At 33.2% G+C, this 16,424-nt stretch overlaps 1 protein-coding gene across 1 annotated transcript in view; it reads right to left on the reverse strand.

Annotated features, from left to right (window-relative positions):
• LOC145682845 (uncharacterized) overlaps nt 1–16,424 on the reverse strand; it is a 251,069-nt gene that overhangs the window by 130,539 nt on the left and 104,106 nt on the right. Inside the window, exon 3 of the mRNA XM_081754210.1 lies at nt 4,933–4,957. Within this exon, the coding sequence (XP_081610336.1) occupies nt 4,933–4,957 (25 nt within the window). The remainder of the gene's footprint in view (nt 1–4,932; nt 4,958–16,424) is intronic.

Here is a 16,424-nt window from a genome sequence, read left to right on the forward strand (position 1 = left end):
TTGTTACGATTACTGTATAAGGCGTTGCCTTCAAATTACGTTCAGGAATTAGTATTAAAAAGGTATCAACAATAGATCAAGGTATTCATTTGTTACGATTATTGTATTTAGAATCTCGTAGGGAAACTAAGAGAAAAAAACAGTATCAACAAGACTCCATCATTCCATCATTCATCAGTTTTTTATACACTTGCTAACAAGTCTTATTATATTTGAAAGAAGAAAATCATATCTGCAAACGTTTTCCTGATTGCAAAGGTTGGCTTCTAGGTTCGAACCTCGTTTACTTTTTTCCGAAGATACCCGAAGTTGGACTTAGAAAATTTTTGCCTCGAAACAGCAATAAAGAATGCGCTCAACCTTCTTGAAACAAGGTGTACATGGAATTTTGGTTTAAAAATGCACTTTTAATTGTGATATTCATGCATAGCTGCTTTACAGCAGAGAGAAGATTAGTTTAACAAGTATTCTGAATCGCGTCTTGGATAGATGGCAGCGAATTGATATAGGCTTCCTGTTTACGAATTAAAATGATATTACAGGAAACTTGTGTTAATGCAGCGAAGAAGGCAGAACAATATTTCCATCTTTAAGTGTGAATTTAAACCAGGTGACGGTGTTAAGTATTTCCACAACTTTACATTCCTTCAATTTTTATGCACGTTATTGGTATAAGGATTAAAAATGTTGAGATGGAAAGTCTTAATTCTTTCTAATGTTAGGAAGTGAAACCATTTCGCCGAATATGGGCTAAAAACATGGAATCTATCATTCTATTGGTTGTTGCAATTTATGCAAGTGGAACCCGGACGGGTGTTGGCCACATGTGCGTTCATTTGAATAGAAATATAATTTGTTCTTCAAGTATTCTACCCGTGGCAATCATGAAGTACACCACATATGTGGTAAGCAGCGTAAAGTTTGGGCAGTGTTACAAGGATAATACAAATGCATACTGACATTAGGAGTGAATTTTGGAGTGAATTATTAGTGCATACTGAAATTAGGAGTGATTTTTGGAGTGAATTAGGAGTACATACTGAAATTAGGAGTGAGATGAATTTACCAATGAGTGTGCAGTTAACAAACAACGAATTTCTAATAACAAAAAAAGAAAATCTAAAAATAGCATGTAGTCGTTGTGGAACATACACAAAAGAAATAAAAAAGCGTTCAGAATTAAAGAGAAAGTCCTGGCACTTCCTAGGTAAGTAATTAGTCATTATTTAGTGTATTGTTCTTAGTTCTACCAAATCATCAACTAACATTATAACACATTAGTGCATAATTTTCGCGATACCATAAGTGCTCCAGGAATATCATGGTTATGAACGGGTGAAATTATCCTCGTGAAAAAATAGTCATTCAGTTTTCCAATAACGGTTCTGAGTATCTGAGAGTTCAACCATTTGTAAAAGTATCTCCTTCCAGTGCATGTCGTTATTTTCTAACGAGGTAACACATGCAATAGGCAGAGTTAATCATGAAAGAGACAATTGTAAAATAATATTAATTCATAATCTTTTAAGTTCTAAATAACAACTACATTATTATTTTTGTAAAAATTATACAAATTCACATAATTAATAATTATTAATAACTATTAGTAACAATTAATAATTTTAATAATTAATAATTAATAACTTCTGTGAAACACTGTGAATAACTTGTGAATACAAATACAAGGTTAGATAGATAATAAAGAAGGATAAATATTTATTTTATTTTATATTTTTTGTTGCATTGCATGAGTATGAGAAAGTTGGTATTATATATCTAAATAATTGCATTCGTAAATGTATAGAAATGCATTCTGTATGTTTATTTGTGTTGTCCTTGCTCTGCTGATAGCGACTAAGCTGGAACTTATGATAGTTCCTCCCGGTCTTTCAACTCTACACGTAAATTGGTTACATAAAATTATATAATAGTTTAGGTTGAAGAGAACACAGTGTCTCTAAGTCACTTTACATTAGAATGCATGTAGTAAATAAATATTATCCTAATGGTACAGTGGTACAGTGTATACATATAGAAGAAGTGTTTACTTCTGCATGTTCTGTCTTTGGCGTAATAGTAGACTTTAAGTTTATTTCTTTATCTTTAGATATATTTTTGTGTTTGCTTTGTTTATGCTTTTTCTTTACACTTTTCCGTTCCTTGGGGCGTGGATCTATCCCAGTCGCAATATAGCAGGGAAGTAATAGCCTGATTAGACTATTTTGCGATAAAGGATCTTTCCTCTGGTACCTGGTATGCAACGAAATGCTTTGGCGGCTTATGCTTTTTTGTTACGTGTATTTCCTACCTAAACCTTTTCCTGGGGCGTTCATCTATCCTAGTCGCAATATAGCAGGGAATTAATAGCCCGATTAGTTTATTTTGCGATAAAGGATTTTCGCTCTGGTACCCGGTATAAATGCAATACGTAAGAACAATACCCTATGATCATCCAATTGACAGTTTATGCACAAAAGGTTTAGACTAAAAAAATCATTTTACAATTGAGTTTTAGTCTTCGTAGTATTTGCTTACTTATGGATTTATATCATTATATGCGTACAAGTACATAGCATACTTAGGAATTCACATTATGCAAAATTTGCACGGATGGTTTACAACCAGAATATCGCGGGTCTCCTTATGAATTCAGTAATAGAAAATCGTATTAATTAATCAATTATAGTAACCGTATTTAATTTAGTTAATTAGCTGGTTTGTTTCAAGGCACAATAATGTTTATATATATATTTTACTGGCCAAATATTGTCGGTTTACTGTAGCTTGGCGCTATGTTTTGATACAAAACCTGGCCAGCGAATCTTAGCAGTCCTTCCCCTACTTTCCCCTTATAGCAGTTGTAACAGTGGAACTAACTCATCAATTTTAGCACTAGTAGGGTTTGGTATTTGCAAGTTGCGTAAATTTCGGAAGAGTTTACTTCTTCTCTAATCAGGACCGTAATTTGTGTGGGACAGGGGAGGGGCAACTTTCCCCCAGTGAGGTTCCCCGCCGTTCGAAGGGACCCATTTGGAAACAAAATTTTCTTAATCCACATACAATACGAAAATGAAATTATAAATGAAGCATCAAACAGTTTCACTACATTACATAAAGCAGCGCACAAAAGGTAAATAAAACAAAAGTAAGCCGTGTGCCGCTTCAGTAAGAAACGTCTATTATTAGGGGCCCTAGAAATAACATTTATTCGTATGGCTTTGAGATTTGTCAATGTTGTCCTCTTAAATAATTTGTCATGTATGGAACGGGCCCAAGGGCGTAAGTAACGGCCCCGCAGACCTTACCGTGAGGGAGGGCCCACAGGCTCCGGGGGGCTTAAATAGTAAGAAAAAGATAGAAAGTGGGGGCCCAAGAATGAGAAAAACAACTTTTTCTAGGAGGTCCAAATACACGTATTAATGCTTGCCCCCCAGAAAGAAATCTAAGTTACGGCGCTGTCTCTAATGTGAATTTATTGGTACACTTCTGCTAATAGTTAACTATATCAGGTTGGTCTCTTTAAACCTTGGGCCGTGGAGAGAAACAATCTTACAGGAGGACAGTATTCATATTTTAAGAAGGTGGGGAAAGGAGAGCAAGGGTGAGAAAGATGAGAAGAAAGAAAGAAAAAAATGAAAGAAACACTTCTACACTTACTTCATAATGAATTTAAACACATATAAACGAAAAAGGGATGTCGCAACCCACCACCATAATATTTGTGGAAGTGTTGGCAACATAATATTCTGAAGGAATATATTTCCCGCCAATTCTGGGGCCTCAGTGTTTGGTCCAATTCTGGCCTTGCAGCAGTGGCGGATCCAGGGGGCGATCGTGGCGATTGCCCCCCAGGAAAGGAAACATTCTCATTTTATATATTTAAATAAAACCCAATCCCAGAGTTTGGAGCTCTTAAAAATAGCTCTAAGTAGCAGTAGTAAAACCCACCGCTCCCAAGAAGTCCGTCCTGGATCCGCCCCTGCCTTACAGAAGCTACCATCTAGTCATTCACCTCGTGGGACTGAGGAAAACCTTAATAAGGAATACCGGCCAGAGCCGGGTTCATGCCCACGCTCGATCTAGCTATTTTAGTGCCTTTTTTGTGTTGCACAGTGTCTGGTAAAGGCACCCAAACAGGGCAAATGTGTACAGCTTTAAAATGTTTAAATGTTAAAATTCGCTTTATACTGTACTTTGAACACGTAATTCAATGTGTTTCTTCTTACAGCAGCATGGTTTATATCCTAATACTTTAAGTCTATGGTTGTTAATATTTATAATTATTGCATCATACTAATCTTTCTCAAAGCTCGTTCAATTAGTATGAAATTCTACACTTAGCAGTTTGCAACATTGCAAACCTTCACCAACATGCAATATGTAGCGAGAATATTTCCACCTATACTCGCATCGAAATTCCCAGCCCTTGTTTACAATCAGTACAATATGTTTCTGTCGCCTTATCATGAAAACAATGCTGTGCAGCGAACCTAACGGTCTTCCCTCCCTCTGTTTATTGTTTACAACACAAACTGCCATCTTCCAATATTGCCAGGCGTACAAGGTTTTCGCACACTTTCGAAAAAGAACACTTGTACAAAATTGAGTGTGCATTATATGTAAGATTGTATTACATAATAACTTACTCAATTTGTCATAACGTTAATAGCTCAGTCATCTCAAAAGAAGCAATTTATGTAGTAATAGCACTTAGTCCATGACTGTGCAGAAGTAGGTACATTCGGTTCGGAAATTCATGTGCCTGGCAACCATGAATTAACCATGTAGGGGTGAGAAGCAAGGTTTTGACGCTCGCACTACAATTGTTGTTTGTAAACAATCTTCCATCCTAGAGTGAACAGACAATAATAGAAAGTGACATCGTTAGCTGGAAGTAAGAATAACATATTATATAAAATTGATTATACTTACAAACTATGGAAAACAATGATTTTATCTGCAAGGAAAAGAATTAGATTAGAACAAAATAATTTCATTTTACCAAATACTTGTCCATATAATAAGGATTAATGTAATAAAAGTATTAGCATAAGATCACTAATGGGTAAAATCTCAGAACACAAGATTAGAATGAAACAGCAACAACTTAGAAGAGGAAGAATGCATTCATGAAGAGTCATTGGCATTAAAGAGGACACAAGTTGTTCTTAGCCACTAACTGGACAATGAGACGAATCACTGGCCTCTAAAGGTTTTTTCGGAACAAACGGGAAAATTAACGCCGACGAAATTTGTTCGGGAGCACCGGTAGCAGAAAAGGGAGACTACACCATAGATGTTTGCATGAAGTAACCTACTGCTTAGTTTGTATAACATGACAATTTGCATAGGGAGCCTTTGGCACTATGTTGTTTACTAATAATTTCCGTTAGGTACAGCCCTGAGGTACAAACAAGATTTTTAATTCACATCGTTTGGCAGGGGTGTCCCTGGGGGAATGTTGTTGATTCATCTCGCATGCTCTTACCAAGTGGATCAAGAGAGGGTTGAAGATCTCCACCAATTAACGCCTACACATTGGAGCAAGACTTGAATGCATGGAGCCTGAAGTATATGTAGAATTAGTAATTAATGGGAATTGTTGCATGAGCATGCAGTATTGACATGATCTTTTGCTTCGATTATCAATTTTCCTTCCAATGTTATGTTATATATGATGTAACGTAAAAAGATTACTGCATGTTGTATCTATGGTGTGGAGTTTTGTTTTCTTTTTCATAACTTATATTCCTAAAATGGTGCATTTGACAGTCAAGAGAACTATATCGATATATATATGTTAATATATGTATGTAATATGCATTAGAATAACTTTGAGATATAACATAGGAATGACATGAACTAATTAACAAGCTTCCATAGAATATTAAATATAGTGTTCCTTTATGAATATGTCAATGTAAATCAACACTATATATTGGACATAAGTAATAATAATGACTCAACTTTAATAAGAATTCATAACACAACTTATTAAATTTTGTTCAAGAACGAATAATCTAATAAGGACATTATCAATGTCTCTAAACAACTACTGCCTATATATAATAATAATAAAAATTACACAAACAAACATAGAAATTATACAACTTTACGAAATATATTCTTGAATTTATGATTCTAATAATGACAATGATATTAAACAACTACTGTAGCTATTAACAGCTATTAAACAACAACTACTACTGCATATTAACAACCTCCTCATGCCGTGCCTATTAAATTTGGGGATGATAGCGTATTGACGTAAAGAAGTTCTGCTACCCATTGTCTGAAATGAGTAGGTTTGAGCAAGTAGAATTTCTAGCGAGAGGATTATTTAGTATATCAAAAAAACACTTTAATTCATTTAGAAGTTCATGTATTTGAACAGTGATTGTAATAGTGTATGTGTGTGTGTAACTTAGTGAATATGACTTGATTGTTCAGATCACAGTATGTCGAATGTCTGGAGCTTCGATCGCGAGCAACACATATATCTGAGGTACACATACTCTAGTGTTCAGGCTTCAGGATGCAACGACGAATATCCACTGCTGGGCTCTCTCTCTCTCTGGACGACGTTGGTATTGGCGACTCGGCTTCCACAGTTAGCCGACTAATAGCCAACCATTAACAGATGGTTGTTCGTAGTACTTGTACCTCAAGACTAAGATCGATTTCCGATCTACTTCAGATCTCCTATACTTCTGATCCTGATTCCATCCAGATCTGGGTTTTTGATCTCTCCCGCAGACGATGGAATTCATCATTTCATGATTCGGCTTTGTTTACCTCAGCTATTGGTCAAACTTTTGTTGCAGACCGTATTACATTGTGACCGAATTCCCAGACTATCAGTCTCTGCGAATCTGAATATTATGCCATATCCCAATTGTGTCAATGTTAAAAAATGGTTTCGTTACACATTTCAAGCTTACATTCATTTTCTTAATTTGTATTTACATAATCCGGCGAGTTAGCTTCTCGCCAGGATTTCACGAGTATCAAAACATAAACATAACCATGTGCAACTGCTTACACAAACACACAGACAATAACAAACAATAAAACGTTCCATACATGTCACAATTTAACATCGTTGTAATTTCTGATCTTAAGTTTGACTTTTAAATTATAATTATCCCAATGACCTAATAAAATGTTATAATCTTTTAACATGTATCTACATGCCCCTCTTTTGGAAATCGATTATCTCACCAATTAGCAACAAAATTAACACATCTCTAAACAAAATTAATACATTAAAATTTCAAATCGCTCCCATCACCTATCATATTTTATCCCGACTGTATATATTTTATTTCTTCCATTACCATATCTTTTTTACATATATTCATATAGTATATTTTAAGAAGAACAAGCATGTTATTTCTAATTTCAAAATATGTACATTTATTTATTTGTTTTTTTTCAATGTTGATAGCGTGTATTTGAGTAATAAGAATGGACGCATATGCCACCTATAGACATCTACCTTCTACTGCGTAGTGTTCAGTACACTCAGTGAAAATACAAATATGTATTCTCTTGTTAGCTCTCCTCACTTTTTGTTGGAAAATTCCACTGGTTACGTCTCAAAGTTCAAAAAATAGTTTCCATTCGGTTAATTTTACTACAAGTCTTTCTGTCTGTTTTATTATTTATCACACCACTAACTTGCAATTTAAACACAAACAGCATACATAAAATAAATTTGCACACTTCCTTATTGCATTACTGCATTTCGTAGTATGCTAGTAAAAATCTTAAAGCATAACAGCACTGAGTTTGCACTACACCAAAAATCACAATTAAGATTTATGAGGTTAGCAACTCCGAATTCTAACCTTTCCACAAACTGCTGGGTTTGAAAATTTTGAATGCCCTTGGCCGTGATCTTGCCGCTTTTACATAGCATCAGTACTCGGACCACCTCGATGTGTGCTGGAGCTCGTGTAGTTCACGCTGTCGGTATATTGTCCTCCAAATTCATACATTTTCTAAATAATGGAAATTTCGCAAGACGTGAAGTACTCTTTGAGTTTCTTTGACTTTCGAGACGAAAGTTCGTGTATATTTTCATTAACGGAACTCACACAATTCACGTTATTTTTGGTAAAATTGTGGTTACCATCAGTTTCCGTTGAAGACTGTGTACGCACTATATTTGTGTTATCTTGTTACCTCTCCATCATTTTACTGCTGTGATCTAATGTGTGTCTTTTCTAGTGTTTTTTACTGTTCTGTTTATTGATTTTAGTTTAAATCTCTGTGCTTAAATATTGAAAATCTTGCATTGGTTGTTCATAGGCCAAGTCCGTGTCTTCCATTTAAATATTACGAGAAATCTTTGCTGTCTTTTTATCTAATATTCTTAGTCTATATAATAGATATCTCGTCACTAACGTCACAATAATTACTAACATCCCTAGAACTGCCAAAATTATAGTTAACATAACTGCCTTCGTTTCCATAATTCTGTAAAATATAAAATAACTAGGTATAAAGCTCTATTCTTGATCCATTTTTATCTTTCTTATCTATTTTAAACTAATAGGTTTCTAAGTTTTTGTCTATGGACACTACCGGTGAAAATCTCAAACCATTTTCCAATAGGCCTAGTTTTTCGTTCTTTATTTTTACTTTGCTTTCTTTAATGCACAAATAATGCATATTTGCTTGCAATAAACTATTTTTCTATTCTTATGTAATCTATTTAGTGCTAAAAACCACTATTATTACATAAAACTTCTTTTCATTTGTTCTCTCTTATTCCTTTTTTTAAAGTCGTCATACCGAGACTAATTACCACTCATATTTACATACTTAAATACAGATTTTTACTACTCATATGTAGATATTTATGTCATAATGCTTGTATTAAACTCTCTTCTATCTTTCTACATCATTAAAATCATTTATTAACTCGGAATTACTATATATTGCATAGTTATTTGCCTAAAAATGCTGTGTTCATTATGCAAAGGCGTGGCCTCAAGAAAGCTTCCATCTTTCTTTTCATAAGCTCCACCCCTCTGAGGTTTAAAGGGATTATAGATCTTAGCTCCCGTGCTGTGAAGCTTGTCAGTCATCCATGCTGCTTATTACATTATCTGTGATCATACAAACAACATCTCTTCCCCTCAGCACATAAATGTTATAATTATAAGTCGGACTTGTCACCTAATGAACTATCCAATTATTAGTAATTATTATTTAGTTACTATTTATTTATTATTACTCATATGTTATATTCTTATTACTGACTATTTTTATTTCCTATTTCTTTTTTAAAAAAACTTTGATTTAAAAATTTAACTTGGTACAAAATACAATGTTTACATAAAATTTTGAATGCTTTAAGTAACTACAGTAATGATGCAATACGTAGAAATCCTATTGTGACTATTTTATGGTCTATTAGTCACTCTTTTAAATGTTGTAACACAATTTTTCTTCTCGGTATTTCATTATTTTTCAAACTCTACCTACTTTTTCTAATTCATTTACGTTCTCAAGTAAGCTTACTTATTTATACTTCTACTTCTTCTATATTGACAACCTTCTCAGTTCGTGTCTTTAAAACGGGGGTGAAAATGTTGAACTGAAAAGGTCACCTTCCACTCACCATCTAGAATGAGTGGGAACGTTTACAATTTCTAAGCGAGAGATTAATGATTCAACCATGTCTTTACAGGAAATTACTAAGAAATGACAACTCAGATATCGAATTAATGATGGATGGTTGCAGTGTAAAATTCTCATAATCTATGTTGCAGTGTAAAATGTGATGTTCAGATTCGGTTATGTAGTATGTTTGCCAGAAGAGCAACGCAAACCAAGCATTGAGCGGTTGATCACTGTTATTAAGGTTACACATACCTCGGGTTTAACTTAAGCTGGTGGTCCTTGGTGGTCCTCTCCTGGTCGGGTCTCTGGATGGAAGATATTGCCAGGTTGATATCTTTAAAGGGATTGTGCCTTACTGGTTAAGACACCCTACTGCAGTCATTGGCGACGATGATCTCGTTCAGCTCTGCGTCTAATGTACTCGCTATCTAACACCGACGTTAGTTCGCTAAACGTAAATGATTTGAGACTCCAGTCTCAACTTCTCTCCAACTTCTCATCCTGATCCGTACTACTGAGTATCTCTACAGCGTCGTCCTTCGGCGTCTGAGTCACTAAGCCTGAGCCACTGCCTCTGAGCTACGAGACCTCTCGTCCCTCCGTTTTGTTGAACTCTTGTCCCAAGGAATTTGACTGTGTCAACTGACGTCAGGCACGTGTGCCCTTCTTTCTTCAGGAAAACGAGGTCGCTTCCTTGTTGCAAACAACAACTGCAATACTTGGAATGCTCGTGTCTCATGATTCTAGACAATTTCTACATACCCGTGAATGTGTTTTCTTGTTCACAATAATTGTACAAATGCAACATAGTAAATTTTGTAGATTGCTCTCACTTACTCATTTTCAGAATTCAGTTCCTGAATTCTCAGACAGCGAACAATGTGCTTCGATGATTTAAAAAGCTGACAATACAATCGTACAAATTTATTGAGATTATTTAGATTAACATAAATTATTTTCTTCTTTTTACTCGTTCACCAAACAAAAATTAAAATCTTTAATAAAGTTGATATTCCAAAGTATATATAAAATTAATCACAGAAATACGGCTCTATCACATTAATTACAGTCTCTGCCACATCCCCTCTTTGACCTTGTGAGCTACGCTAACAAATTAGAACTCATAGGAGACCGTTGTTACATCAAACATTCTGTAGATATAAAAGTATAAAAACATAATTCGAAATTGAAATATAATTTGATATATTTTCGAATAATATATATAACAACATAAATAAATATTCATAACTTGATAAATCCATTTCCAAATCCCGAAATTAACTAAAACTATCAATATTTATTCATTTGATTCTGGTAAAATACAATATATAAGATACAAAGAAAAATGTGTTTCCTCACTCCATCTAGTGAGTGAAACAATAATTATAACGAGTAAACTGTTCTGTGTTAATTGCAGATAAGATTGTGCTTATAATGTGCAATTAAGCTTTTTGTTACCAAGTGACAAGTAAAATTTTCCATTGGTACTGTGTACAAACTTGCCAACTCGAGCACTAGTTGACTGTACACCCAAAGTTTTATTCACACTTTTTGTCACACTTTTATTCACTTTTCGTTTAAAAACAAAACTTCCACACTAATGAGAATATTATGTACACATATGTGAACTATGAAATACACGAATGACTATCACTACTTCATAAATTTCTTCATTAGAAAAATATACACCATATTTTTATTTCCAGAATATAAAATTCTCCTTTAGGCAGTTTGCAACGATGTGGATGACTCTGATTGAGAACCGCAAATTCAGCGTTTTTTGAATCAAGGTTAATTCAAACATCCGCTTGCTGTTCCATTTGAGCATCGTCTCGCTTAAAAGTTAACACAGTGTTCAAACACAACGAAGATTTTAGTGAATTTTCGGTAGTTTTTGTGTTTAAATAACGATAACATCGCAAGGAGAAAAAGATTCCCTGTCGGCGTCAATCGTGCGTTCACTTTTTGCAAGTTTCTCGGGATTAATCACAAAAATGTTTGATTTAAAATCGGTGACGTGTCCCGTTTTCGTTTCATGGTGCTCAACATTTAACTCATTATTTGTGGTGTGGTTTACTTGTGTTACCTTAACTTCAGCATCATTGCTAGTGCATAAATAAGTTTTGCTACAATCTGGCATAGTATATAGTGTTGTGTGGTGAGTGCTTTGTGTTTTAGTATTTAGTGATTGTGCTCTTTTCTTCTTTTGTATTGTGGCATGCAGGGGAGAAAATTTTGAATGATCGTAAGTTTCTGAGTTGTCTTTATCTCTTACATCAAATTCAATACTAGATCTTACATTACATTTTCTAGTTCTATTTTCATATTTCCTCTATAACTTACGTAACCTTGCTAAAATATAACACGTATTAATAATTACAATAAATAGTATACTTAATAAAACTATTGTGGATACTAAAAATAAAATAGTTTCGATGTCCATTATTTTCATTTTGGGCTTTAATCTGAAATAGACGAGAAATAGATAAAGTCGGGATAGGCTTACTTAAAAATCGTAGAAAATTCTATTCACTATATTTAATTTAAATAATTATTATCTCTAGCTTGTGTCTGCTTACACTCTTCGACTACATCTCGCGTCTTATTGAAGCAGGTTTATAATGTTCTCTTGTTTGTCTAACACAACTTGCTACATTCAAAGTAATGTTAGTGTAAGACCATTCATTAAAACTACAAAATTGTGTGTAAAAACGCTGCTAATCCATAAGCTTTAGTTTTACACGTAAAATCTCTTCTTTTCGTCGTATTTATTCATTAAAATTACGTTAAAATATACTCGTTGTAACTTCATATATCAGCTCTTATATATATTCTAACATAGGTATTTATTCAATCTAAGCTTTCTTTTAATAATAAATATACATTAATATAGTTAATTTTATTTAATTTCATTATTTTCCGTAGTTTAAAATATGTTTCATTTGCTTTACGCGCGGCTTTCCTTGTTCAGTGGGATGGATTTCTGCGTCCTCCGACCCTTTGATTTTCGTGTCGAATCGGATGCTCTCGGAAATGCTTGCTATCGTCTGCACTGGAGAGTAGGTCTAGCCTCTAAGCACGTCTCTGTCAAGTGTTTCACTTCTTGCTGCTCAGAAATTCCTGATGGTCTTGACGCAAATGAATACAAACTCGTTTATGATAATTGACTGTAGCGCTTGCAATACGCATACGATGATCAATTAAATTATTCCAATCAATATTTTAATACAATAACAATTTATTATTATTTATTATATATTAATAATGTATAAACTTAATTTTCTCTTCTTTTTTAAAAATAATTTTTCTCTACGTAAAATAAATATTAAATATATCAAGCTCACTTTATTCAACTATTCTTCTATACTCTTCGTGTACTATTTCTTATTTTATCTATGCATATTCATTGATATTAGCCCTTTGGTTAACAATGTAAACATTATAAAAATCTCATTATTATGTATTTTCTAGTAATAATCGTAATACTTTCTTATACATTAACCATTAACACAATAATAATAATCTACTTCTCTATTATCTATTTTATCTATTATGAACTATTTATTACTATTAATATTACTATTAATTTTCTTCTTTTCAATTACTATTTACTTTATCCCTTTTTAAAAATTTTTAGATGTTCTTGACTTTATCTATTCTCCTTTGTGATGTTACTATCCTAGACTTGTCTATATTATCTATTCTCATCTATTTCTATGTTTATTTTTTTCCTTTCACCTGAAATGTAAATGTGACATCGTTTTTTTCGGTAACTCGTTTCGATCGTTTACTACCTTCGGTCTGGTACTATAAACTATTATGAACTATAGACTTTATTTACTACTATCCATACTTATAATCGGTGGTGGTCTTTACTGTTGGTAATGGATGGTTGGTGAGTACTTAGTGCATGTTTACATTCAAACATTAATATTATCTAATTGTTTTGTTTACATTTTTTTAACGATTTTCGATTCATCGGTTTCACTGTTTACTACAACATTTTTACATGAATTATCGTGTGCCAAAACATGAATAAATTTCCTATTGTTTACTATTATTACTATTACTGTTAATATTATTATTTTTGTGCTTCATTATTCTCTAGTTTATATTTTCTCAGTGATTTATATAGTTTACAATACAATACCATTAATGCAATTACAGAAACTACCAAAACAAATATGATAACTGCAATTACGTACATTATATAATCGGTTTTAATTATTAATTTGTGGTACAGTTGTGTCCACTTTTAATTTCAAGAAATTTTCGGCTAGTGAATTTAATTCTTCAGAATGCAAACTAAAGTTTAATTGTTTTTGTGTCCAATCACCAATTAAATTTAAATGTTTGTTGTTTACTGAAATTACTTTTCTCGGCGGTATAACTAATTCCCCAAAAATTAAATTATCAAATTGGCTATAATTAACAAAATACGAACAACTGTTTCCAAGCATTACTTTTGTCGATGTTATTTCGTGATGGTTACCTAGCTTAGTTAGGTATCCTTCTAATAACGAGGAATACAATACACCAGCATGAGTATATCTATACAATTTATTTCCTCTGCTGGCAACCATGTAATTATCCATTGAAAATATTATTGAGGCATTTCGCTTCATCATCAAGTGTTATTAGTTCACAAAAATAAAGAAAACTTTTGAATTCACATTTGAATCTGTCCAAAGTATGGTATATACCATTAGCCAAATATACAGCCTCAGGTAGTTTATAATAAATACGAAAATTTCTAGTCAAGTAGCCCATGGAAATAACATTATACGTTCAGGACACAGTATTGTCATAAATAATAGGCGTTTTCAATAAAAGTCTATATTATTTTCGTTATAATGATACTTCATCAGATATATAGATGAAACTCTATAAAACATACCTATGTCTGATCGATATATCGAATGTTTTAAAATATCATGGGTGCTTATAAATTTATTTACGTCAGTATTTGATAAAATGTGATACAATAATTGATTGTTTAGGACATCATTTATTTTTTTAGTTACTCTTTCTCCAGCTAAATGAGAAAATAAATTTGTTAAAATCTTTCGTTGAGCTTGCTGCAAGTAACAATACATTTCCTGCAGTTTGCTCCTAACATTTTGCAATACATGATGTACTTTAACCACAACTGCATAAATTATCGAAATTTCTTGATTATACGAATGTTTTAAATTATGGATTTCTTTAGTTAACAAATTTTCATGTTCATCTAATTTCTTAAATGACAATGATAAATTATATGCTGATAACCCAATAGAACTGAATCCCAATAAGAAAGACGAAATAGATCGTTTGCTTCTCATTGAGTCAACACATTTCGAACTACCATTTACAAATACAAAATGACACGGGATTAAATTGATGATATTGCTCCTAAATTGTTTCTTTCTTTCAGCATAATCTTCTAAAATGTCATACGTTTCACTGCATACGTTATGCCTCAGTACAGCCGCGTCAAAATTTACATGAATTTTGATCGTTATGTATAGCATATTAGAAGCATCTACCGCCAAAGCGCCTTGGATTAATGCTATCCCCACGTCTTGCATTGTTAATTGATGATGATCTGCATTTCCATATTCAAATATAAACAACCAATTAAGAATGCAGAATATTATTCTTGATGCCATGTTACAATTATTTCCTTTTCCACTTTCGTATAACAGTTCTGAAATTAATAAAATCTGCAATTACTCCTTTGTCCTATTCTTATTTATTTATTTATTATTATGTTTAGAGAATACTTTATTGATTTATTGATTTATATGTACTCAATATTTTACTTTATGTTCTAGGCACATGATCAAAATATACTGAATGTTATACGCATATTGCATATATATATAAAGAAGTATTTTGAAATTTCTAGTAACTACAATCCAAAAAGTGTCTATCGATTCGGGAATTTTTCCGGTGGAGATTTGCATTTCCTCAAATCTCGGAAACAAGGGTTTGGTTGAGAAAAGTGCCCCCTGACTGACACTTCATCGGTAGACCCAATTTGTACCATAGTTACAGTAAACTCTAACCAAAATTATTTTTTCCAACCTTTAGTATTCGCCATCTGAAACTTGATCGTCATCACCGAATGTTTTGTCCTTTTTACCAACAAATAATTTTAAACGTCTTATGTCTATAGTATCGACCCTAGATTCACCCTTTTTAGTTTCGTACCTAACTTTATATGAATTATTATTGACCTTGTCAATTATTACACCTTTAATATTGTACCTGTTACCAAAACATGCACGTTGTCTTGCTCTAGGCATTTCTCTTATTAAAACGGTTTGACCAATATCGAAATTCGGTTGTTCGAATTTCTTTTCGATTTGCTCCTTCTGCGGTCTAAATCTCTTTTGTAAATTTTTATACGCAAGCTGTCGTGCCTCTTTTATGCCCTGAAGTCTCACTTCGTTCTCAACATTCTCGCAAGGGATATCCAAATCCTGTTCGAGAAATGTTCAAGGTTCAACAACATGCAACAAGTTGTATGGTGAAAAACCAGTACCATCATGCATTTGTGTATTTATTGTAAAGATCAAACTAGGTAATATTTCATCCCAATTCGCGAACTCTTTGCCTATATAATGTTTCATTACTTGCTGTAATAATCCTATGGCCCGTTCGCACTACCAATACTATAATGGGCACTCGTATTTGCAAAGTGTAAATTCATGCCAAATTTCTCCGCCATTTCTTCCAATATTTTGCTTTTATGGAATGATAGTCTATCCAAATGGAGCTGAGATGGGACCCCATGTTTTGTAATG

This window comes from Thermobia domestica, chromosome 4 (assembly GCF_964235325.1).
Source record: "Thermobia domestica chromosome 4, izTheDome1.hap1.1, whole genome shotgun sequence".
Classification (NCBI taxonomy): Eukaryota; Metazoa; Arthropoda; class Insecta; order Zygentoma; family Lepismatidae; genus Thermobia; species Thermobia domestica.